Consider the following 27885-nt stretch of genomic DNA (forward strand, 5'->3'; position numbering starts at 1 on the left):
AAAATTAGTCAAAAATATAATAAAATAATAAAAAGAAATCAAAGGCTAATAAATAATAATAATAATAATAAAATAATAAATACTTTTAAATGAAAATTGTAACCAATTATTTTTTTGGAATAATCATGCGCCCCAAATATATAATTGATTTGGTAAAAATTATTATTTAAGATGGTATTTTTTTCAAATATTCGTTTCTACAGTTTATTTAATTCAAATAAATATTATTTAATTCAAATAAATATTATTTAATTCAAATAAATATTATTTAATTCAAATAAATATTATTTGGCTCAAATAAATATATAGTTTGGCTCAAATAAATATTATTTGGTTCAAATAAACATTATTTGGCTCAAGTAAATATTTAATTGTTTGAATAAAATAAATTTTGTTACAAATCAATTTTATTATTATTTTTTTTTTTTTTTGATAATATTGAAAAAAAAATTTTTTTTTTTTTTGAAAAAAATATTTATATATTTGTTATGAATTTTTTGTTATTTGTTCAATTAGAGTCAAGGTCAACTGTGTTTCAGATACTTGCAGAAAACACGACATTGGAGGAGCTGAGGACCATAGCGACGTACTACTTTAGCGGTCAGGGAAAAGCTTTGCGGCCGATGGTTTCAATCCTCATGGCACGGGCTATCAATTACCACAAGGAAAGAAAGTGAGTCGTGCGGGCATTGCCTTCAATTGACACTCAAGGAATTCTTCGTTTTAAACTTGAACCGTAAATTTTACACGGTTTTTTTTTTTTTCAATTACGAGAGCAAACATAGTTTGATATTTATATAAAAATTAATTTTTTTTCTTGATATAAATATTCCTCATTATTTTTTCAACAAAAAATAGTATTGAATCAAGAAAATTCATTTTTGTTTGTATTTGATTTTTTTTCATACAGGAAAATTGTATAATTTTTTCTTGAATTAAGAAAATTATTTCTCAGTTTTGAAAGAAAATGGAAAAATCATTAAATGATTCGATAAAATTATGTCAGATGAAATTTTTTTTTTTTTTTTTTTTTGCTTGATATAACGAAAGAAAAATATTGTAGGCGCGAGTTTTATGATTATTAGACAATAGTAAAGATGGACTTTAAGTGAAAGGGCAATACAATATATTTGACGGATACTCAAGTGTCAAGTTGAAGATATAAAGGATGAAGAAGAAAATTATTTAAAAGCTTTACGATGGCACACGTAATTATTGATAATTTATTGCCGGTATGAAGACATTACCAAATGAGTTTACGGTTCAAATAACTCTTAACGTAATGGATGCTGTGAACGAACAGTCTCCATACTTACATAAGCATTATAAACAAGACTATGCACCGTAATTGATATCATTGCAAGATATTTCATAATCATTTCTTCTTTTTTTTTTTTTCAAACTATTATATATTTGTATCCTTTCTACGGTCAACGACATTGTGAATTTTTGTCTAGTCATCCAGTCTATATCAAGATTATTTTAAGAAAAATTCAATTTGGACTTAAATTTCAATTATTTTACAAAAAATATTGAATATAGTGTTACCGATATTATTGCACAGTTGTAAAAAAATTTTTATTTTTGTTTTTCATAACTCAACGAAATTGAATTTTAAACAGGTCCACTTTATAAAGTGAAAGTAAAACATAATATAGTATAATTTTCATTGATGAACGTAATTCGAAGAATTCAATCTTGATATATTTTTTATCATAGCCAAAGAATACAGTGAAAGTTATTATTAATTTCAAAATTAAGAAAATATTTGAAAATTGGGGAAAAATTATTTTTTTTTTGTAAAAAATTTGTTTTAAAAGAAAAATTTATTTCTTAACATCGTTACATTGAGAAAAAAATTTTATTTGATTCAAATACTCGACTATTATCAAATAAATATTTATTTGTATCAAATAATTACTATTTGAATCAATTAAATGATATTTGTTTCCAAATACAGAAATTATTGGTTCAAATACAGTTTAATTCAAATAAAAATTATTTAGTTCAAGTAAATATTTATTTGATAATAGCAGGCCTCGGATTATACGACTTTTTCGACTTTTTTTCAAAAATACGACTTTTTTAGACTTATTTTAATAAAATGCGACTATTTCGACTTTTTTTTTTTACATTTTTTAAACAAATTTTTAAATAAAATATATTTTTTTTAGTATAAAATGCAGATCTTCTTCAGATCTTCTTTATTTCAATTATTTAACCAAATTTTTAACTAAAATTCTTCACTAAATTAATTATTTTTAATAATTTTAATGAAATTCATCACAAATTCAATTATTTTAAATTATTTTTCAATTAAAATTTTTATGAAATTTAACACCTGTTTATAATTTTGAAAAAATATCAAATAAAATTACCAAAAATTTTTAATTCAAAATCAACTAAAATTCAATTATTGCCCGAAATTTCAATTCAAAATCAATAATTATCCAAAATTTCAATTCAAAATTAATTATTATAAAAAATTTTCAACCAAAAATCAACTAAAATTAAATTATTATCCAAAAATTTTAATTGAAATTCAATTATTTTCAAAAATTTTAATTTAAAAGCTTCAAAAATTTTCTATCGAAAAATTTTTGAAATTTAATAATTTCAATTATAACTCTCCGGAAATTTAATTATTTTTAACAATTTTTATAATATTCTTTAAAAATTCAACTTTCTGAAACCATTTTGCAATTAAAATTCAATTATTTTCAAAAATTTGAATTTAAAAGCTTCTAAACTTTAATTAATTCTAAAATTTTCCATCGAAAATTTTTTGAAATTTAATAATATTTCAATTATAACTCTATGGAAATCTGAAACCATTTTTCAATTAAAAATGGTTTTCAAATTATTGTATTTTTGTCCGCAATTTCTAATCAATTTTTTTTTAGTGAAATCATCAAAAATTGTTAATTAAAAATCACTTGAAGTTCAATTAATTTTAAAAATCTCAATTGTAAATCTTTGAAAATTCAATTACATTTAAAAAATGTTATCCGAAATTATATTTGATAAATTATTTTTACTTTTGTAAAATTTAATTATTGTCTGAAAATTAACAAAGTCTTTTAAAATTCAATTATTTCTAAAAATTTCAATTTTACACCCTTCCAAAAGTATTATTATTTTAAAAAAAAATTTGATTTAAAAATCTGTAAAATATTTTTGTTAAAATAAAAAAAAATCGACTTTTTTTAGAATATAAATCGACTAAAACGACTTTTTTTTGTGCCTTTAAGTCGATCCGAGGCCTGTAATAGTGTCGAGTATTTGAATCAATTTTTTTTCAGTTTATTTTAATTAAGAAATGTTTTTTGTCTCTAATTTTTTACTTATTTTTCTTTTTTTTTTTTAGTGATCTCTTGCCGTCACAGCGACAGGTGGCAATGATAGCTGAAATGATTCACAGCGCATCCCTAATTCATGACGATGTGATCGATCAATCAGATTTTCGCCGCGGAAAGCCATCAGTTAACGCACTTTGGAGTCAAAAAAAGGTGAGAAATTCTCAACTAAATTTTTTGTAAATTAAAAACGCCTCTAATATCAAATAGAAATTAAAAATACAAAAAAAATTAAATTTTTTTCTATTTAACTGTCAGGATTCAAGTTCTTGTTTGACATTGGCGCATATAAACGGCACTAATGTCGATGCTGAATAAGTGATCGATGAAATCTTGATGAAATGCGAACTCTCTCGCCCGTCCGGAATGCGCGACAGAGAAGGAGGTTAATGTGATTCGAGTACATGTGAACCAAACATATATATATATATACGTGAATCACGGTCGCGAAGCCTATATATATATATACAAGCTCGCGTTTGCACTTTCTTTGTGGATCCGGAAGTGAATGGTAACTTGGTAGCACTTCACTCTCTCGAATCGTAAATCGCTTCTTTGCATTTGGAGACGCGACCGCACGCATAAAAAAGAAATTCATTTCTTGCAAAGTAATGGCAAGTTTATTCCAATTCTTCAAAAAAAAAAAATTTTTTTCTGTTTTTGTTTGTTTCTTGGAATTTGGAAAAAAAAAAAATTTCCTTATGTCTGCGATATATAATGATTGATGTCACAATTATCATATTCTATGAATTTTGTATTAAGAGACTTTTTTTTTAACATTGCCGCATGCATGTAATTTTTAATTGAAATTAAGATATGTTAATACTGAATTCGTTAAAAATAACTTTATTTTTCGTAACTAAATATTAGTAAAAAAAAAAAAAAAAAAATGACTATTTGGAATAATTATTAATAATAATAATAATAATTAATAATTATTTTTCACACATTAACGTGAAAAGGGAATCTATAAAAAATCATATCGTCACAAATGAATTTTAATACATAAATTGAGTAATTTTTTAATTGATTTCTTAAACATATTTATAAATTATGAAATAATGTTTAGGTTACAAAAAAAAATACATATATCAATTTTTATTTTAGTTTCTCTCGTATGAAAAATAATAATGGTTTCGGTCAGTAATTTCTCATGATAAACATTCCCCAATTGTGAATAAAGAGATTTTAATTAATCATTTTATCGTTAATTAGTGAAAAATATATATATAATATTAAGACTAATTGCTTGCATGTTGCAAGATAAAGTATTAAAATGAATTTTGATTAGGATTTTGCATACAAACGAAAGGATATCCCATATAGCGTCTAGTTTTCGTAACTTCTGTTAATTAAAATCTATGAATCAGATTTTCATTTTTTTTTCCCCCTTTTCGCATTGCGAAATTATTTACTTTCAATATTTAATGAATTAAATAATTTTAAATTAAAAGTATAATTTGGCAAAAATTATGTGGCATATATAATTTAATTTATATATTTTATAGTTGATTATATAAATGATTAAAAAAAAAAAAAATTATGAGACTATAATTCGAAGAAAAAAAAAAAATGAAAGAAACGCAAATTTCATTGAGGGATTCAATGAACGGAAACATGCAATAAACTTGACCACTGCACTTTACCGGCATTACATGTAAAACAGAAATGAACGTGATACAGATATAATTCACACAACCTATGATTACATACATGTTAAGTATGATCATATTCATGTATACTCACGCACGAAATCGTGCAAGTGAAAGGTAGTGCATTCAAAACGCTAGGTCAAGTACGCGATTCGCTTCGAACATTTTTATTAAGACTCACGTGAAAATTTTTCAAATTTTACTCTTCATCACTTTCCCGGACAAAAAAAAATGAAAGCTTTATTAATTTCTACAAACACATTTTATCAAAACAGAAGAATATTTTTTTTTAAGAAATGAATTTTCTAAATTTAATTTTTTTTGAAGAAAAAATTTTTTCCTAATACTAATAAATTTTTTTTATAGATTTCTAATAATAATTATTTTACAAAAATTATTTTTATATAAAATTCGTTTTAAATTTCTTCAAAGTATTTGTTATTTTGCTTTTCAATTTCATTACTAGGCCGCACGTTGAAAATTCACAGGTCACGTTATGTAATTCGTGACATTTATGACTAATCAGATAATTCATAGAATATTTGATGTAAGTTTGCGTTACAGTTGAGAAATATATTCCTCATTTTTTTTTTAAATATATAAACTATTATTGTGGTTTAGATAAAAATATATTGCATTTCGTTAATGTCAATAAAAGATTGTAAAAGCCACACTAAAAGATCGTAAAATTCACATGCTCCCAATGTTAGTACTGTTTTTTTTTTTTTTTTTAGCAAAAATCATAAATATTGGTATACATTTTTGCAGAGACTCATAACAAATAGAAAGGATACATAATTTTGTAAAATGAAAACAATTTCATCTTTTTTTTAATTTTCAAAAACTACTTTTTTTTACTGGTTAAAAAAAATTTCGTTTATTTAAAAAATTAGAAATTTCTAAATAGAAACGCAGAAAATAAATGAAAAATTGATCCTCCAGTAATAGACAATAATTTTTAGATTCAATTTAAAAATACATAATCCATGTATTATTATATATAATTGAGGTATATTTTTTCTTGACCTTTTTTTCCAGTTGTAATAAAATATTTCATGGATATTTTTATATATGTTAAATGTTTTCTAATGTGACATGAAAAATTGAAAGTCCCTTGTGTTTCGCAACGAAGCTTGCGCGCGCGTTCATAAAAATTAAAATTTTTTGTTTTAAGTGCAATGCATAGCCAAAGTTATGTGTAAAAAAAAAGTCCTTGAAATTTAGTTAGCAGTTGATGTAAAAAAAAAAAAAAAAACCTGATGAACCATCATTTATAATGCAAAAAAAAAAAGCACATTTAAATAATATTCTCGCGAGGGGTATGTGTGCACAATCCTCGCGAACTCACTAATCAATTGTGTAACAGTAATGCATTAACGCGTCGCTAAACAAGCAACTCTTGCTCAAGTAATGTCTCTCGTTAAAGACTTAACAAACAAGGCCAGTGGCGCATCTTCTAATTGATTATAACAAACATTATTCGCCACTTATATATGCTCATATATATATACCTATTCCCATCAAAAATTTTACATTCCTAAAGTGTTTATTTAAAATGACTCTTACGAAAAATGTCTTTTTTTTTTTTTTTTTTATTTGAAAGAGAAAAAATATTGCAACTAAAATCAATTCCTAATAAGAATGATGAAAAATATTTTTTTAATTGGGGCATTCTATGGGAAATTTTCATTGAAAATTTTTTTTTGTCCGAAACATTTTTTTTCGAAATCTATATGAAAAATAAGGAAATATGTTTTTTTTTAATTTTTTTATTTGATGAAAATGATTTTTTGAAATTTAACGTCAATTTAGTATGTTTTTATGAAAATTAAAAAAAAACAAATGAATGTTAATGGAAAAAGGTTATATTTGTAGAAAAAATGCTTAAATTCTGTGAGCCGTACTAAAAAAAATTATAAATAGTAATTTAAAAACTAAAAATACCACTTTCGCAGATAGGGGAAAAAATTCTTCAATCATCAGATATTGTAATGCAAAAAAAAATTAAAAATCGAAGTCTCTTTTGAGAAAACTCACTTTATAAGTTTAATTTCAACTTTTTTGTTGCTTATTTTTGAGCATATATTTGAAAAATTTGAGAAAAAATGAACAAATTTCATATATAGCATAATTTTTAATTTCTTCAGTACAATAGATTAAAAAATGTTCCAAAAATTCTTCGTTGACGTAAAATTTCAAAAAATCATAACTTCCTTCATTTTCATCAAATAAATCAATAAAAAAAATACGTATTTCCTTATTTTTCATATAGATTTCGAAAAAAAATGTTTCGGACAAAAAAAAATTTTCAATGAAAATTTCCCATAGAATGCCTAAAAAAAAATTTTTTTTGCTAATGAAAATATAAAAATACCAAAATTTTTATATTAAAAATGTCGTCATAAATTTTATGGGAAAAAAATAAAAATTGAGAAATCTTTTTTCTAAAAAGAAAAAAAATTTTTAATGTTGTAAGACTTATAAATATGTGTTATTTCATAATTTTTCTTATTATGTTACATTATAAAAATTTGACTAAAATTTGATTTGTCTAGCTTTTTATTTTTCTGGTGACATACTTGAAGTGTTTGGCAATGCCGGTATTTCGCTTCTTAACTTTGCATTTAGTGACGAAAAATCATTTTTTTGAAACTCGTGAGTGAAGATCGCGTGTGTTAACATTTATTTACGCCACGATCATTAACATTTATTTATTTTTTTTTTTTTGATTTCGGTTTTATAATTGATAATTTCCTTTTTTTTCTATTGGCCTTGCACGACAGTTGTAATAATTTTTATTGTCTTACAAAAAATAAATTTTTTTTCGAAAATCAGTTTTAAAAAAATAAAAAAAAAAATTTTTTTTTTAAAATAATTAGAAACTAATATTAATTGATATGAAACGCTTCTGCCACTTATTTTAATATCCAACAATGTTTCTACAACTCACTGACATCGTTTTAAAGGATGTCCAGTGAAAGGAAAACTTGGATTGGAATCGAATAGGTGCACTTGCTTCGTTAACGGTCAATGCATTTAATGACTAGTCGGTTAAGTGCAACGAAGGCTCGTAAATCGAAATTCCATTCTCTCTCTCTCTCTCTTTCTCAGTTTGTATATATAATATCGTAATCATGTGTTCACGCTTCCTTTTGCTTTTCTACTTTTACCGATCTTTATAAAATATACCAAGTACAAAACGTCGCAAAAGACGTCTTCATTCTGTAATTTTTAAAGCGAAATCTCTTTTCTAAGAAAATTGGAAAGTAGAATTAGTTTACACTCTTCAAAACTGATACTTTTATAAAGTAAAAATTTTTTCATATTTTAATTTCTTATCGGATTGAAATTAATTTTTTTTTTTTCAAATTTCAGGTGACAATGGCTGGTGATTATATTGTTGGTGTGTCGGGAATGATGATAGCGCGATGTCGAAATGATAGAGTCACCCTCAGTCTCAGTCAGGTATATTCTCAATTATTTTTAATTAATGAGTTATTTCTTTCTATAAAGAAACATTATAATCATCGTTGAAGAATATTAATTTAAATTTACATATATATATGTTTGTTAGGTATTGACCGACTTAGTGCAGGGTGAATTTATGCAACTAGGTTCAAAAGAAACGGAAAATGAACGATTTGCACACTACCTCACGAAGACGTATCGAAAGACAGCAAGTTTAATTGCAAATTCATTGAAATCGGTAAGAATTTGTTTTTTTCTCAATTTAATTTTTTTAAAAAAATTTTTTCCAAATTCTAAAGGTAAAAAAATTTTTTTTTATCTGACTTATGTTTTCTTTTTTATTAGGTTGCGATCCTATCTGATTCAGACGATCAACTCATTGAATTAGCATTTCAATACGGTAGAAATATTGGATTGGCCTTTCAATTAGTGGATGATCTTTTAGATTTTGTTTCATCGTCGGATGCAATGGGAAAACCAACAGCGGCAGATCTTAAACTTGGATTGGCTACTGCACCAGTTTTGTTTGCTTGTGAAAGAGTAAGAAAGAATAATATTTTATTTAAAAAAAAATATATTCATTTAATTAATTATACTTTCGAACTTGAAAATTTAAACTTTTGTTTAAAAATCTTCATGAAAATTCATTAATTTTTTTTTAAATTTCATTGTCTACTGTTTTTTGTTATTTTCTGATAATTAATTTTCGTTTCAGTATCCAGAGCTGAATTCCATGATAATGCGCCGATTTCAAGAACCGGGCGACGTTGAAAAAGCTTTTGAATTGGTTCACAAATCTCAGGGTCTCGAACAAACCAGATTTTTAGCAAAAAAACACTGCGTTGAAGCTGCACGTTTTGCAAACACGTTAGCCGAGAGCCCTTACCAGAAAGGTTTACTTGTTGTCAGTGACTTAGTACTTAATCGTATGAAGTAGCACTAAAGTCACGAGATTTTTTTTTTTTTTTTATTAATTGCAACTTCGTTGGATTGAATTTTGATCGTTCTAAATTCACAGTAACGATAGTGAGCAAAAAATTAACATTTATAATTTGAAGAGAAAAAAACTCGAAAAAATATTGAGTTAAAACATTTGTTTAAAAAAAAGAAGAAAAAAAGTGGAACTTTTTTTTTCTTTTTTTTTTTGCCACGTAACATATAAAGAGAACTGAAAGTGTGCAGGAGAATACGAAACGCTTTTCAAAGAGCATACGAAATATTATATGTGTGAATGAATCAAATAGAAAAGAATGATATGAATGTTGTTGTGAATGAGATTACGGCTCGTAATTTTAAACTCAGTTAGGTGCAACGAGTTTGATTGTATTTACTTTTTTTTTAATATTAATTATTTCAAACGCGTTTTTTAATTGTTTGTAAAATTCAAAACATTTTTCAATAATCGTTTTGTAACTAAATCTTTTTTTTCATTTTCACAATCCATCTCGAAGGATTCTTCTTTTCTCTAATTGAAAAAATACTTGAGATTGTTCTTTTGTGAAAATTAACTCAATTCGAAAAAATCGAAATAAATATTTTAATAATAACTAATAGAATATAATAGTAAAATGAAAAACTATAAAAAAAATATCATTATGTTATCTATTTTAAACGCGTCTCATTTAAAAAAAAAAAAAAACCGGTTTTCTTGCCGCTCGAAACTGTCGTCGAACTGCAATAGTACCATTAAATTGTGTAATTTTATTTTTTTAAATTTAGTAATGAAAACTTTCAATTGTGAATGAATGAGAGGGTGTGGAATAATTTTTTTTTTTTCTGAATAATGAAAGTTTATAGAATTTTTACGACGATTATATAAAGGCCTTGAACATTTAGTTTTTTTGCACCCGATAATCTGTTTTCTTCCAAGAAGAACATTATAATAAAATACACAAGTTGCGTAGTTTTTCTACGTGAGGAAGAGACTCAGAAAGGGGGAAAAAAAAACCCACCCGATAATTTTCATCATCTTTTCTTTTAAAGAAAAGCATTTTTGAGTTTTATATATAAAAAAAAAAAAACACTCGATATATTATACATATTACCTGAGTTTTGTTCATAACATCGATAGTTAATCTCAATTGTAAATAAATTAACTTATAGATTTAATAATAATAATAATTGATTTTTTAAAAAAGGCGTTCGTTTTCTGAACAAATTTGAAAATAAAAAAAAAAAAATATACGTGTTTGCAAATTTGATATATTCAATTGTAAATTAATAAAAATTTCGTCCAATTTTTTTTATTTTTTTACATATTTAAAATTTTTTTCTTTATAATGATTTAAGAAGACATTTGTTATGTATTAATCTAACTTTATGGAAAACGAGTGCTAATTATTTAAAATAATAAATGTAGTAAGTTAATTGCGTTCACGCTCTAGGAGTCTGTCATCGGTAGAAATTGTTATATTATGTTAAAATAAAGATTAAAAAAAATGTCTTCCTGTAATAAACAAAAATTGTAAAAGCGAACACGATTTAAGCCCTAAAAAATTAATAAGAAAAATAAATTGATTTGTGTAAATTAAAAATTAATAAATATAAAACAATATTTTTGATCTGGGCAAATATTCTTTTTTTTTTAATCTTGATTATGCATTCTCTACCGTTATAAACTGGACAGACTAAATGCTCAAATTATTCATGGTTGTATGATTTCGTGTATATGTATATCAACGCGCGGAACGATTCTCTCTCTCTTTAAATATTACTTTTTCGAAAGTAAACGACGCGCTCTAATTCTTAGAAAAAGAAATTCTTTTTTTTTTGGTTGACTTTAATATAATTAACGAAAGTATAAGAAAATTAGGAAATAAAAAATCAAATTTGTTTGGAAAATATTATCAAGCTCTTTTGTCAATATTTTGACTTGCAGATTTATGAAATTTTAAATGTCGATTAAAAAAAAAAAAAAAATTTTTTACCAAAAGAAAATGAAAACAGAGAATTATTTATAAGAAAATTTAAAATTAAAACAAGAGCATAAACGTGAATGTCTAAAAATAAAATATAAGTAAAATATTGTTTAAGAATTGAAAATTTTAATTCACAAATTTTAATATTGTTATACCATGTTCAATACTATTAAAAGAGAATCATCCGATGTGTGTATAAAGAAACGAACATATATATATATAAATATAAATATGTTTGTATATGATGTACAATAATCTAATAACTTATATTTATAATAGAATTTTAATAGTGTACATATAAATATCGACAAGCGAGGCACTGTAATATTTTAAGTCAATAATTTCAGAAACGAATGCAAAGATAAAGCACTGAAGAAATAATACTAGGTAATTTTTATATAAAATATTAAAAATAATTTCAAAAGCATGTCATGTAACTAACTTTTTCCCGTAAATTCATTAAAAATATTTAAAATTACTATTCTTAATTTATCATTTAAAAAAACAATTAACTATCGTTACTAGTAATTTGTAAATTAATTGTAAAATAAAAATTAATTATTTTAATCTTCAATGCTTTAGAAATTTTCTGAAAATACTTTGAAAATAGTAGGACAATTGTTGAATGTGCCTCAACGATTCTTTACAGTTGAAACACACAAAAGATTTTATTGTAATTTAGAAAATCAAAACTATTCATTCTTTAATTGTACAATCAAATTTTTATTTTGATAAATCTTATAAAAAAAAAAAAAAAAAGAATTGTTACACTGAAACTATTGTTATACAATTATTGTACTGATTGTATATTTTACCTTAATTGTTTATAGCGAATTGATAACTAATCCGATTTATATATATATTTAAATTTAAATTAAATTTAAATTTAAACTATTATGAAATTTAATTGTTTATAATTTTGATCTTAGAAATTTGTTTATAACGACAAATTATAAAAAAATTATTGCCTCTACACACTCTTTATACCCTCTAAAACCAAATTTAATACTAGTTTAAAGTATAATGGGAAAATAATTGACATTAAAAACGTTTAACGTTTTAAATGATAAATATTGTAAATAGTAGATAGCCACAAAAAGGATTTTTTTTTTTTAAAAAAAAAGCCTTGATTTATTGGGTGTGGGTCACCTTCCTTATTATTAACGATAACAATTAAGTTTAATTTCTTAATTAATGTATCGGGAATTACTAAATCTGTCATGTATATTTTCTTTTTGAATACAAAAAAAACACTAAATTTATTAAAATAATTTTTCTTTCTTCCTTGGCATGTTCCTTGAAATTAATAATTGAAAAAATATTTTTATAAAAAAAAAAAAAAATACAATTTCAAAATTTTACTAAATTTTTTATAATTTCAAATTTATTTGAATTAATTAATTTTTATTTCCCGCGAAAAATTTAAATTTTCGTTGGTAAGAAAGATTCTAAGGTTTACCAACAGATATAGAGAGAATTTTTGCCGCCAATCTAAGTGTGTAACAATTGTTTCTGTCAATGGCAATTTGTTTCATTAGCGTCAGTAAATTGAAAATTTATAGTTTTTTACTTACAATTGGAAAATGGCAAGTCTCTTAGATTTATGCGAGAAGTACTTTGGTGCTCGTGAGTTTTATGAAGTATTGAAAATACCTAAAACAGCAAATGAAAAGCAAGGTAAATAAATTTCACTTCAAACATAACCTCTTCATGTTTATAATAAATAATTAGTTTACATTTCTTTATATCAATTTGTTACTTAGAAATAATTAAAAAATCATGAATACGTTCTTCAATATTGAATATTTGATTTTTATGTATTTAGTACTTAGTTTTTATTTATACATGTTCAAACTAGTATTCTTGTCTACTATTTTTATAAATTATATTTATTTTTTGAAGGTCATATCCAATTATTTGAATTCAATTTAGAAATGTTATGAAAATATTTATTAATTTTTACAGTTAAGAAAGCGTATCACAAACTATCATTACTCGTACATCCTGATCGTGTTGAGGAATCTGTAAAAATTGAAGCTACAGAAAAATTTAAAGTTCTTGGTAGAATTCATTCAATTCTCAGCGATAATGACAAACGTAAAATTTACGATGAAACAGGACAATTTGATGAAGAGAGTGATGAATTTGTCATGCGTAATTGGGCAGACTATTGGCGTTCACTTTTTAAACCAATTACCGTCAAAGATATCAAGGATTATGAAATAACTTATAAGGGCTCAGAAGCTGAGATAAAGGATTTAAAGAGAGCTTATATGGATAGTAAGATTTTATTTTCACGTATTTGTGTCAAAACATAATCTATTTTATTTTAATTTTCTAAAATTTTTAGGCAAAGGTAACATGGACTATATTCTTGAAGCCGTTCCTTTTACAAATTGTGAAGAAGAACCTCGTCTTCACGATATTATTCAAAATCTTATCGCTCAAAAAGAAGTACCAGAATACAAAGAATTCTTTCAGGAAGATGAAAAGAAAAAGCAAAGACGTCAGCGAAAGGTAAGTTTAAAAACGAAAATTTTTAATTAAATTTTTTCGACATCTATTAAAATTTTGTCTCATAGAAAATGAGTTTTAATTTGAAAATCTTATAAGGTATACACGATAATATGAGTAATGTCGTGATAGGTTTCTATTTCAATCGTGATCAACAAATATGTAACTTCCGTCAGTTTGAACAAGTATATACGTCTACTAATAGTGCTATTTTCCAGCTTCTCTATTTTTACTAATAGTACCTCTTGATGATCAGAAATGCAGTAGGAGGAGAATAAAAGATAGATTCAAACGATAGAGAAAGAGAGGGAGAGTCAGAAGGTGGAAGTAGGGCGGGAGGGGATGAAGCAGTAAATAAATATCTCAGTAACGCTAGAACAGAGTTCAGTCCTATGCGGGTAGCTCTCGATTGATTTATTTATCATTTTTTATTTTATGATCCAGTAGTATTTAAATTATTTTTTCCCTTATTTCTAATCATGTGAAATTTATTCACTTGCAAAAAGGAATTAAACAAATCGAAAGATTAGAAAAAAAAGAGTTTTTGAAAAAAAAAAAATGGCTCGAATGATTCTTTTTATTCTTCCTCTTGTATTTAATTACGCGACAGGAGCATGTTTTCATGTGGATACAAGAGATTTGATGGAATACTCATGTAATGGTGGTTACGTCACCGATTTGAATGGTATTCCAGAAGGAGTTGAACGACTCAAAATATCAAGAATGCGAATTCCCATCATCACTCCTCATACATTTTCTCGATTCAGCGAATCTTTATTGGTTCTCAAGTGTTCGGAATGCGAGATATCGGAAATTGAACCAAATGCTTTTGGTAGTATGACATATCTTCAGCAATTGAGTTTAGACAATAATCGACTATCTTCGGTGAAAGCTTCTTGGATAGAGGGTCTACGAGATCTCAACTACTTGGATCTGACTTACAATCAAATTGAAGAAATTGAAGACGACGCTTTTCAATATCTTGGCGAAGTTACTGACCTACGACTTTCTGGTAATCGACTCAAGTGTCTTAATTTAGACGCAATGTCTCAAATGGGAAATCTAAAGAGAATATTTTTAAACGACAATCCAAATTTCCAGTGTCCAAATGCTGTGACAAAATTCCTCGAGGATCGTAATGTCACTTTTCAGGAAGACGAATCTTGGAAGGAAATAATTCACGATCTAATTCCAGCTAGTCGAAACGATCAACAAGATTGGAGATCAACGAGACCCTATCCAATCACCACGACACCTGTTTATCGTGAAAGAATAACAGACACCAGAAGACCTGATATTGAAACTCAATGGACCACTTATACATCAACTCATCGACCCATAATCACTTGGACTCAATCGCGACCTACCACCACCACCACTGAATCTGATATTGCTCGCGAGGATATGTTTCTTTCTCGAAGTGGCGATCATCATTTTCATGAAACTCACACACCTTCCATGGATCGAAATTGGATGACAACACAAACACCAAGATACTGGCCCACTGAACATTATCCAAGAACACGTCCCGAAGAAATAACATCACCGCCATTTGTTCCAACTGAAACAATTCATTCGACAAATTCCAAAGGTGTTTATCAACAACCAGAATATGTTCCTCGTGTTACAATATCCCAGGAAGTCGATAACTATCGTCAAACTGATGAGACATCAACAGTTTCTAATTTAGAGCGTTTGGAAACCGAGAAACCATTACCAGATTGTGAAAATTCATCATCAATTATCTATTTCAAGAGAGAAATTATTTTTCTCGCGATTCTTCTATTTGTTTCTAAAACTTTCTTCATTGATCGTTTATAGAGAAACAGACAAATTCGACAATTTTTTAACAATTTAAAAAAAAGAAGATTAGCAAAAGAAAAAAAAACAAAATTTCAACATCGTGAGTGATTTAGCATAATTTTCTGATGTGATTTGAAGAATCGATTGACCATAGGATGACATTGTCATAATAAACCTGTGCGGGCATTTATAGTGAAACTTTTTATGATTCTTTGTGACTATTAACTATAACAATAACACACGTTAATTTTAACGACACATCTAATGAAAGCAATTAACCATTTAGAGGGCATAAATTTGTGAGAGAAAAAAAAATTATGCATGCATTTCGTGACCTTCTAAAAATTGAAGAATTGTTAGAATTTTTTTATCCTCGGACGAGAATATTTCAAATAGCTGAGGGACCCATGCATTTTAATTTGTAGGTATATCACAAATTTTTTTCTTATTAATAAATTATATTTATTAATAAATAAATTAATAATTTTTATTAATTTATTATTAAATTAATTCTTCTTCTTATTTTTATTCAATTATTAAAATTTCGTTTATTTATATTTTTTTCAATTAATTGAATAATTATAATTGGATAATTATAATTGAATAACATTTAAATATTTAACGACAATAATTTTTTTTTACGCTATGTATATTTATTGTAAAGAAAAATCCGTTATTTTTTCAAAGAAAAAATTCAGAGAATTTTAATAAAATTTGGACAGTGTCCAAATTGAAATCCTTCAAGCTTTGTTACGTCTAAACAAAGTATTGACCTGTCTAAAAGGCATCTGAACATTTTATACAGTGTTTATCTACACGAGTTGTGAATGTATTATATCACTTTTTAACTATTTCCAATTATATTTGACGTCTCTCTTTAAATGAAATACATTAACCATATATAAAGGGGCGCATGTATATTTTAGAAAAATCTAATTTTTAGACTTTTAAAAAATATACAAAAGCGAATTTTTATATTAGGAATTTTATTAAATTATATTTTTTTATTAAATAAAATAATAAATAAAATAATAATAATAAATAAATAATAATAATAATAATAATAGTAATAATAAATAAAGTATTAAATATTTCTATTAGAAATGAAATTAAAATAAAAATTTTGAAAATTGGAACTAAAAAAAAAAATTCTCGTCCCGGCAAAAAAAAGTAATACTGAAAAGAGCAGTGCCCTCTCTTAACATAACGATCTATAAAAGTATTGTTGTGTAGAACGCACTCTTATGTTCTTTACTAACTTCTAGTCATTGCACAGACCTTCGACGTGAGATGAATCTTATTCGATTCGATTGATGCTGAGCAAAAGTCATTGTGCGAATGAATAATGCATGCAATGTAAACAACAAGAACACACAGAAGAAATAAAATTTATAATTTAAATGTGACGAGAAAATTTTTTTTTTTTCAAATATTAATTATTTTTTATATTTTTACAGTTTCAAAAAAAATATTTTTAATATAAAGAAATAAAATTTTAAGAGAATTTTTATTGATGACTGTAACTATACATTGTCTACTCTAATTGTCATGACTTAAATTTAGCTTATTCTGATTATAATCGCAAAACTTGATCTCCACTTTATTTTAGTTGTTGAGTTATTTGAAAAAAACATTTTTATTTATGTTTTTATTGAAATTATTACTAATTGAAAAATGTCAATTGTCAATTAATTAAGAATTTGAATAATCGGGTATTTAATTTCTAATTAATTTTAATTAGTTAAATAAAACCCGATGAAGAATTTGTCAATTTTATTATAGTAATTTTTTATTATTATTATTTTATTACTATTTTATTATTTTAATATTATTTTATTATTATTTTGTTATTATTTTATTATGGAAAATTTTTTCTCGAATTTTACAAAGGAGGTGTCAGTATCGTGTTGTTACGAGTCCCACTAAATTGAAATTAATGAACAACGAGGGTCGCGTCTTCCATCGGGAGTGGTAATGGAATAATTAGAAATGCCGCACCACATCGGCGTAATAATAATAATTATATAAGGACTATTCTCATTTGGCAACACTTGGTGTGAATTAATGTTTTCTCAAAATTCTTCACTCATCGCAGTAACTATAAATATAAAGGCTCAAAAACGAGACCACACAGTCAAGTTCGCGATGCCAGATGACTGTCCAGAAAACCATGAATTTCGCGAGAGAGAGAGAAAGAGAAAAACACACATTTTATTTGAAAGTACACAAATATCTCTGAATTACAAAAATTGTTCCACGAATTTCAATTTTTTATTGCAAATTTTGACTGAATTTGTTAAATTTAATTTTAAAAAAAATTATTTGGTTCAATCGACTATTATAATTATTATTTCAAACCGCACTGTTAAAAATTGGGCTTCAACTTTACACTAAAAAGACTGAAATTATATGTTTTTTTTTAATCTCGAAAAGTGCGAATGTTTTTATTTCATTTGGCTTAAAGTTTTTTTGTCCAACCAATATATGAGATGCAAACATTTACACTTTTCGAGATTGAAAATATATTACAGTAGGACTCCGATTATCCGAGCTAATGTGGACCGGACCTACCTCGGATAAGGCGAAAACTCGGATAATCCGAATTGTTAAATATTTATTACAATTTAACATTATTATTGTTTAAAAAATTATTATTTAATGCAAACGGGAAAATAATATTAATAGTAATTAATAATTAATAATTAATAATAATAATAATAATAATAATAATAATTTAAACAATTTGAATTTATTAAAAATAAACTCATATTTATAAAAAACTAAAATTAAAAATAACTCGGATGACGCGGACTAGACTCGGATAATGCAGAATTTCCTACTGAGACACCACCTCGGATAAAGCGAGACCTCGGATAAACGGGGTTTTACTGTATTTCAATCTTTTTAATAAAAAGCAGGGTGTCTAACGGTCAGGAAAGTCAGGGAAAAATCAGGGAATTTTGTTGGTCGCAGGGAAATTTCAGGGGAATTTTAGAAAATTTCATTCAAAATCAGGGAAATTTCTGTAAATTTCTACAAAAATTAAAATTTTTTTTGTGAATTTAAAAATTTTTTAATCTAAAACAATTTGAATGGTTTTTATTACCATTTGTTACTACCATTAGAAATTAATTTATTGTTAAATATGTCAATAACCATATTTTTGTCCAAAGAAAGCAGAAATAAAGTTATTACACTGAAAAAAAAATTTATTTCATTCAAATTCCGGTGTATTTGGTTATTATCAAATAAATATTTACTTGAATAAAATATTTCTTATTTGAATCAAATATATAATATTTGAATCAAATATATAATATTTGAATCAAATATATAATATTTGAATCAAATATTTCAGTATTTGAAGCAAATACCATTTATTTGATTCAAATAAGAAATATTTGATTCAAGTAAATATTTATTTGATAATAACCAAATACACTGGTATTTGGATCAAATAAATTTTTTTTTCAGTGTAAAAAGTCAGGGAAAAATAAAAAAATGTCTGGGAGGAGTCAGGGAATTTTTTTCTCAATCCTTGTTAACCCTGAAAAAGTTAAAGCACAATTTTTAAAAGTGCGAATAATTTGTATTTGAATCAATAATTTGTATATTTGAAACAAATATACCATTAAATTCAATCGAATTATAATTTATATTTGATAATAGTAAACGATTATTTGAATTATTTTTTTTTAAATTCACCTCTATTATCAAAAAATAAGATATTTAGAAATTCGAATTTTAAGATGAATATTAATTTAATGATTTCGCAAGCGAAACTTGCACCCGAGACGAAGATACGCCTTCAAGATTTTTTTTTTTCTCTCTAGGCATATTATGTATCCTTGACTTCCTCTCTAGCACTCATTGAACGGAACTATTGTAATGAGCAGCAAGGTTTATCTTTATCTCGATAAATGTTCGTTCTTAATACAACGCATACACCTCTCAGCATTAAGGCTTATATTCAATCAAATGCAGTTTAGAATTTGCTCTAAATACCATAATGATGAGAGGTTTTTATCAACAAATTGTGTGCGAGCTTTTATATTTTAGATTTTGCGTGATTTTTCATTATTATAATTTTCATCTTCCGGATTTTCAGGCTCATGGCCAAATCTGTGTGTTGAGTATACCCGCGACTCCTCAATGTCACAGTCGCGAAACAAGACACACTGCAAGTAATTGAAGAGAACACGTGCTATCTGGGACGCGACAACGCGTTGCAGATGTTCGCGTGCTTTTTGCTTATTTGAGTTGAGGGTACTTTATAAAGCCGGTTGCGATGAATTAGAAACAATCCGAGTTATGATATGCTTGCTCGATAATCATTATAACTAGACTTTATAAAAGGTCTTACAGTAATATGACGTAACTGCTCGAGAATTTTTAATTTTTAAATTCATTTTTTTTTTAACTTTCGAAATTGCATTTTCAATTATCTATACACGCAGAGAAATGATTTATTTGAACCAAATAAAATATATTTGAGTTAAATAAACGTATATTTGTCTCAGAGCCTATACTAACTTATTTATTTGGCGTAAATAAAAGTTTTATTTGTCAGAAATAAATTTTTCTTTGCCTCGCAAATAAATTTTTTATTTCAATGAAATAAAATATATTTGCAACAAATAAATGAGTTTGTAGGCTCGGAGACAAATATACCATTTCTCTGAGTGTAAATATTAATTAGAGAGAGAGAGAAATTTTAATTTTGCCAAAGTGGAGGAATTAAATACAAAAATAAAATCACCAAAATTCTCTTTGTAAAAAATATCGCGATTTTAAAGTTGACATTTTGAGTAATGTTATTAAATATATGATTGTTTGATAATGTTTACTTTTGATTGTCATGTGAGAAAAGGTTAAAAGTAATTGCAGGATGTACGGTAAATCTACGTATTACAGTGGTGAATATGATGAGTTGGAATTTCTGTCTTTATATTCACTATGTATCGTTCTTCTATGGAGGAATGAAACAGCTCATACTATATATCAAAACTTATGTCATAACATACGCGGTATTTAGAACGCGAATATTTTTCCATTTCATCCATAATTTTTTCAAAATTATTATTGAAAAATTATTTTTTATTTTTTTTTGCGTTTTCATATTTTTTTGTAATGTTCTGCAAAAATTATATACATTGGACATATGTCCTTGGAGTCTCTCCTACGGTTAGAAGATAATTCTAACTTTTTCCGCGTCACATATAAATGTTATAAATAAAATTATATATTCCATACGCTGTCAATCGTAAATGGGTGAACGTTTATATATTTCCAAGCAATATCGCCGTTTCTCCTTTGAGATGGATATTCATGCGTGTATAAAACACACCAGATATGATCCCACTTTTGTCTCTTCGGCACCAAATATGGACAGGGATTTTTTTTTTTCATTAGTGATTTACTCAAAGACTCAAACCTTCAGAATTTTTATGTAAAAAACGCGAAAAAAACAAGGTTAACAGTTCTCCTTTAAAATAATAAAAATTTACATTTAAAATGCAAATTATTAAATATTTCACGCGTCACAAAACATGAAATGCGTTCATACATATATGACTTAATAACACAAGGTTTCTTTTTTGAAAAAATTTTTATTCTATTTAAAAAATGACGAAACTCTTGATGTGAGATTAATATTTTTTTTAATTAAATCGCACATTACTAATTTCTGAAAATGGATTTCTAAAAATAAAAAAAATTGTTGCGTTGTAATAATTCATCTTGATTTTCGCAAGATGAAATGGTTTATTGGTTGTTCATATAGTGCCCACGCAATTACTTTGTGAGACACTGGAATCATTGACTTCGAGAATATTGCTATATAGAGTTGACGTAATAATAATTTTCAACTGAAATGAAATTGACCGAGATCATTTTTGACTATGACGCTTCCTTATTTTTCTTAAGAGTGTCAGTCACTGACACCATCCTGTCTCGCCAATCGAATTCTCCGTATATATACCCGTTGTGTAATTCTTTGCCTCTAACATTAGATCAGCAAATAGGTAAGAGTTGCCAGAATTTATAAATACCGGAATTTGCGTAGCTATGATTTTTGGAGCAGGTCATGTACGACATATGAAGCAATTCGCTATTTGGGACGCATTTTTCTTTTTCATTTTGTACACTCTGGCCTTCAGTTTACTTCATAACACTTATGAAAACAATAGTAACAAGATGACTTCATCGTCATCTCGGAATAGACTTTATGGCTCTCTCTCTCTAAATACCGTAAACTCTTTATTTTGTGAATAAGTTCATTTAAACGAATTTTAATCCACTGTCTAGACACGCAGAATTTGAAAATTCATTAAAAGTTTTTAATTAAAAAAAAAAACTCATTTTAATTTTCCCCTGAATTGAATTTTATTTCTCCTCCTGTATAAAAATTCCATAGAAAAGAAAATTCGATTAAATAATAATTTCGAGTGTTTCATAAAATAAATTTATATTTTTTATGTATATATACTGAGAAAAATATGCTATTGCATCAATAGCATTTCTGCCAAAGGTACACCCAGGGAAATAATTTATTTGAACCAAATAAAATATATTTAAATTAAATAAACGTATATTTGTCTCAGAGCCTACTAAATTATTTATTTGGCGTAAATACAAATTTTATTTGTCAGAAATAAAAATTTATTTATTCAAAAGCATATATATGCTATAGAATCTATAATTTAAAAAATTTTTCTAGCATATATATATGCTTTTGAATGAATAGAAAATCTGTTAAATCAATACGAGGCTGAAGTATACGCAACGTTTATATGATAAACGATTTTTAAAGAAATAATTTTTTAAAATGAAAAAATTCTATAATGTTTTGCCGAAAAAATATTTTTTTTATAATTTGTTAATTAATGAAAACTACACAGAAAATTAAAAGGCATTAAAATAAGCTGCAACGCTTATTATTTTAATTCAATTTTGCTTATTTTAATCCATTTTGGTATTAAAATAAGCAAAATTGGATTAAAATAATAAGCGTTGCAGCTTATTTTAATGCCTTTTAATTTTCTGTGTACAAGAAATATTTTTTAGGCGAAAAATTATAGAATTTTTCAATTTAAAAAATTAATTCTTTAAAATCGTTTATCATAAACGTTGCGTACTTCAGCTTCTTAAATCAATAGTATATTTTTCTCAGTGCACTGAAAAGAAAATTTATTTGATTCAAATACCGGTGTATTTGGTTATTATCAAATAAATATTTACTTGAATCAAATATTTCTTATTTGAATCAAATATATATAGTATTTGAATCAAATATTTCAGTATTTGAAGCAAATACCATTTATTTGATTCAAATAAGAAATATTTGATTCAAGTAAATATTTATTTGATAATAACCAAATACACCGGTATTTGAATCAGATAAATTTTTTTTTCAGTGTAATATTTAATTGTATTAAATAATTTTTGTTTCAAAAAAAATTATTGATTCATTTAATTTTAATAAAAAAAAAAAAAATCATTTGAATCAAATAAATATATTTATTTGATAATTAGTCAAGTAATCGATTTTTTAAATCAAATAAATTTTTTTCTTCACTAGGCAAATTTTATGATGCGTAACATTTTGAATAACATAAGTGTCAATGTCAATATAAAATCTTGATCGGCTTCAACTAACCGTAACTAAAGTATAAATAAATCTTTAAAAAAATTCTTTTGTTGATAAATTTTTTTTTTTCGCAAAAAAATTGAAGTGTTTTTTTATACCAGGAAAGAAATATGATTTCGCAGCGAATTTTATTTTTTATATATATATATATATATATATATATATATTGCTACGTGCTTTGCATAGTAAACATTTTATAAAGAATTCATATACTCTAAGTGATAATTATAAAATGGATGCTGAGGATTAACATTGACATAGTTTTTTGCGTCATATATATTCTTCGAACGTTTATTATAATATATATATATATATATATATATATATATATATACCCTGAATTATGCCCTACTTCATAATCACGTTATGCTGAGTTGATATAATAAATGTTAATTTACAGTTTGTAATAATAATTCCCATTATTAATGTTCTTATATTACATATATAATATTCTAAATATGTTTCTATTATATACAATTTTATAAATCCTTGAGAAAAATTTTTAAGGATTAAATACTCGATCCTTTTGCTCTGCTAGATTGCAAAATATATATATATGAAGATATAATGTTTCCGCTTTTCAATTATTATTGTGCAAAAGAACGTTACTTGTAAAATGTGTGATAGTAAAATTACCAATAATCTGAAAACTTAACATTTAAGGATGTTGTTAACTTCGACCACGACCCATTTCCATTTTGATTTCTTGACTTATTTTCTCAATAGCCAATTTTCAATTTGTTACACTGAAAGAGAAATTTATTTCATTCAAATATAATTTATCACTTTACTATTATCCAATAAATATTTACAAATAATTTTCTAGAATTAAATAAACTGTATATTAAATAATAATTTCTCGATTATTAAATTAAAAATTAAAAATATTAATTATTTAACAGTAATACAAATAAACATTTATTTGATAATAGTTCGATTATTTGAATCAAATAAATTATTTTCACAATTTTATAATTAATTATTTATTTATGGGTGGTTGATTTTAATTTTGTTGAAGTTTAAATATTCTTAGAATGCTTGTGGAAATAATATAAAAACCGCAGTAAAGAGATTTTCTGCAATAAGAAGATTTTATATCAAAGTTAAAATTAAGCAATGGATCGCTTTTCAAAGAGGAAATTTAAGGTTTTCTATAAATAACAAAAATCATTGCAAACATTTACATTTACATCTGTCATCTTTTATCTTTCCTGCTGCGAATCAACGCAGTGAAAATATCCGGTATAGACAACAGAACAAATCGATGACCTGTCGTGTTATAATTTTAACTTTAAGTCTATAAATAATAAATTTAATTTGATCCTCTTAGAAATATTTGCCTGCATGTACATACGATAATATCAAGTGTGAGCACATGGTAAATTTTCAAGAATAGCATATTTTTCTAATTTATTTTATTATACAATAAATAAAACATTTTTTATTATTCCATAATAAAACATTTTTTATAACATATAATTATTAGATCCTTGAAGTAAAATACTTCCTTTATATATTTTAATAATTTTTCCATTAATTCCAAAACAAACTATTTTCGTTGAAAAAAAAAAAAATTAAAGATTGTCTGACGTCATAAAAAGTTAAAAAAAAGTCTCTTGTTTGTATAACTATGTCATGAATTTATTTATTTGTTTTTCAAAAAGGTTTTCTAGATTTTTATTTTTGAAAAAAAAAAATTTTACTAATTTTTATAAATAATTTTAAAATTGAATTTTGTTTTTTTATTTTTTAGTGGGCCAAGGAAGCAAAAGAATCGGAAAGATTGGATAAAATGTTACAATTGGAAAAGGATGATGAAAAAAATAATTCAATGGACAATTTAGTGCTTGCAATTCAAAATCGTAATAAAGATCGTAGCGCTCAAGCTGAAAATTTTTTCGATTCTCTAATTGAAAAATATTCGACAAAGGCTAATAAAAAATCATCAAAAAGGACAGCTTCGAAAAGCCCAGCTAAATCGCCCTCTAAGAGCACAAGAAAAACTAAGAAGAAAACATAATTTGGAATAATAGTAGAAAAAAAAAAAAATTTCAAGAATCCAACGCTTTTTTCACTTAAGTTATTGTTTATTAGTAAATTTGGCACTTTTATAAGTTATATTTCTAACTCAAGTATTGTTTAACGATATATTATATAAACTTTACCATTAAATGCGTTTAGTTTTTTTTTTTTTTCTTTTTTTTTTTTTTGCAAATATTTTTGTCTGTCTTTTTAAGTTTCACATTTCGTCAAATGTAAATAAATACCATTCCTTTAAAGATGAAAATATATTCAAAAAGAAAATAATTATTATAGAAATATTTCGAAATATTTGTTAAAAATTCTTTTGTGTTGAATATAAGACAATATCAGTTTAGAATGTGGTAACGCATAAATATTTAAAACTCGGCTTTTTATTTATATGCTAAAAAAAATACAAGTATTATAATTTATTGACATTTTTACGTTTTTTTTATGGCAGTCTTTTTTTTTTCCTTTTAAATTCTTGTGTTCAAATCATTTTTGTTTGTAATTTACCACTGAAATTATAAAACGCTAAAAACTGTTTTATCGACCTCTATCAAAATAGAAAACTTCTTTGAAGTTAAATTAATGTATTAGCAACCCGCTCGGTAAAATAAATATTTTTTTAAATAAAATTAAAAATTTTTTTTTATGCAAAACATTTTTTTTACAATTATTGATATGAAAATTTTTAACGAATTTAAATTAGTAACTGATTTTTTGAAATTTAATTGCATTGTACTAATTGAAAAAATATTTAAATTGTGTATATGTTTTTGTTTTTCTTGTGCAGATTTTAAGAATATTAATGATAAAGTTATCTTTGAAGATGCTTGTTTAATACATTGCTGTAAGTCGGGTTGCGTTTATTTTCACACAGTAATTATAATTTTTTTTTTTTATTTATTTTTTATTTCTGAATATTTAATTATAAATGAAAAACGGATTTAAATTGTTAAAGCATTTTAGTGAATTAGTGTCTAAGAATAAATTTTCGAAATATTTAACTTGTTTCAGTTACCAGGTCAGCAGCTCTTGATTGTGAAATAAGAAATTCGTTTATTGTATTCTCACCAGGTGAGAATTTACAAATTTTCAAAAAAATTTGAAAATTTTTTTCATATTTTATAAAAAGTTCTGCCATATTAAATAAAAGTTAATCGAAAAAAAAAGTTTACATTTTACTTTACCATTTAAAGCGCAGCTTGAAAAATAAGTTTAAAAAAAAAAAAATTAGGGAAATTTAGAAAGTAAAATTTTTTTCTCTTATTGAAATTTTTTTTTTAAATTTACCCTTAAAAAACGATCGTTTGTTTTTTTTAAATTTCCAAATTAACATTTTTTGGGAATAAAGAGAAAAAAAAAAGAAAGACTGGAATGTGTTTGAGAATGTCGAATAATCTAAAGTGTTTTAAATCAGATTATTTGAATTTGAAGATAAATTTAAAATTATACTCATTCATTTGAATTTTGTAAAGATTTTCTTGTTGAGATATTCAAATTAATATAAAAATGTTTTTCGAGATAGTTAAGCAATTTCAAGCGACACCCTATATATATATATATATATAGCAAATTGTAAACCACTATTATTATGTATGTAATTAGAGAACAGTTTAAAAAACCAACGAAACACAATGGAACAGTGTGCAAAACAATTTTAACTCGTTTAATCAACTTGTTATATTGAAGTAATGTTATACCTTTAATCTATAATTCTCGGATACAAGTGAGAAAACAATTACACCTTTTTAATTGGAATCATACGCTTATTTAATTCAAAAAAAACACGCAACTATATAATTGGAAACTAATTAATTATAAAAATGACAGTTAAAATTTTTCATTTAATTATATATTAAAATTAAAAAATGATTTATTTTTTTACTACTGAATGCATTTTTCTATATGGATTTATAACTTGAATTTTAAATGTTTTAGATAAAATTCAATTACTTTATTAGCATTTTTATCATTTTTTTGAAATAACTTGGGACGTTAAAATCACGTTCTTTAAATTAAAATCTTATCATTATTCGATTTAGATGAATTCAATATTAAAATTATAAAACTTGTCTCGTTAAAAGAATTATGACATTTGTTCAATATATTATAATAATAATATAATTGAACCTAAAAAAAAACTCGTGAATTTAAAAATATATTTGCAATGTCTCCATTAAATATATTTGTTAGCATTATTATTTAAAGCTGACAAGAGGTATTTTACAGCGTATCATAAATAATCATATATGCAAATAAATAATTCTGATAATGAACCATAAGGATCGACAAGTATTAATAAATGCTCGATGAATAATGTGAAAAGTTAAAATTCCTTTCTAAAAAAGAGTATATTGCCGAGAAGAAGGACTGATTTAAGAGTAAAAAAAAAGAAGCGCGCAAAAGTTGGGAAATTAAAAGAGAAAATCTGAAGACGAATAGAAATAAAAAAAAAATTTTAATTTTTATAATTATATTCTTTCGTGTATGTGTATATA

General features: G+C 24.9%; 2 protein-coding genes and 1 long non-coding RNA gene across 5 annotated transcripts in view; 2 read left to right on the forward strand and 1 right to left on the reverse strand.

The window, feature by feature from the left end:
• LOC127287836 (all trans-polyprenyl-diphosphate synthase PDSS1) overlaps positions 1–11047 on the forward strand; it is a 34212-nt gene extending 23165 nt beyond the window's left edge. Inside the window, exons 3-8 of the mRNA XM_051314959.1 lie at positions 540–673; positions 3368–3509; positions 8384–8473; positions 8583–8714; positions 8822–9016; positions 9192–11047. Of these exons, the coding sequence (XP_051170916.1) occupies positions 540–673; positions 3368–3509; positions 8384–8473; positions 8583–8714; positions 8822–9016; positions 9192–9413 (915 nt within the window). The 3' untranslated portion in view covers positions 9414–11047. The remainder of the gene's footprint in view (positions 1–539; positions 674–3367; positions 3510–8383; positions 8474–8582; positions 8715–8821; positions 9017–9191) is intronic.
• The window catches only part of LOC127287849 (uncharacterized), a 106579-nt gene that overhangs the window by 22897 nt on the left and 55797 nt on the right, over positions 1–27885 (reverse strand). The gene's annotated exons all lie outside the window — the stretch shown is intronic.
• Positions 12893–25531, forward strand: LOC127287816 (dnaJ homolog subfamily C member 9). 3 transcript variants are annotated; one of them, XM_051314953.1, is made up of 4 exons: positions 12893–13071; positions 13360–13674; positions 13745–13911; positions 25113–25531. In XM_051314953.1, the coding sequence occupies exons 1-4, from the start codon at positions 12978–12980 to the stop codon at positions 25377–25379; spliced, it is 843 nt and encodes a 280-aa protein (XP_051170910.1). In that variant the 5' UTR covers positions 12893–12977; the 3' UTR covers positions 25380–25531. The 3 variants fall into 3 exon arrangements, with proteins under 3 accessions (XP_051170910.1, XP_051170903.1, XP_051170896.1); XM_051314946.1 differs by lacking the exons at positions 12893–13071; positions 13360–13674; positions 13745–13911 and adding an exon at positions 14278–16136 and having other exon boundaries at positions 25113–25186; XM_051314939.1 differs by lacking the exons at positions 12893–13071; positions 13360–13674; positions 13745–13911 and adding an exon at positions 14278–16132 and having other exon boundaries at positions 25113–25186.

The sequence above is a fragment of the Leptopilina boulardi genome, unplaced genomic scaffold (genome assembly GCF_019393585.1).
Source record: "Leptopilina boulardi isolate dan_hultmark-lab unplaced genomic scaffold, ZJU_Lbou_2.1 LbouV2_123, whole genome shotgun sequence".
NCBI classification, from domain to species: Eukaryota; Metazoa; Arthropoda; class Insecta; order Hymenoptera; family Figitidae; genus Leptopilina; species Leptopilina boulardi.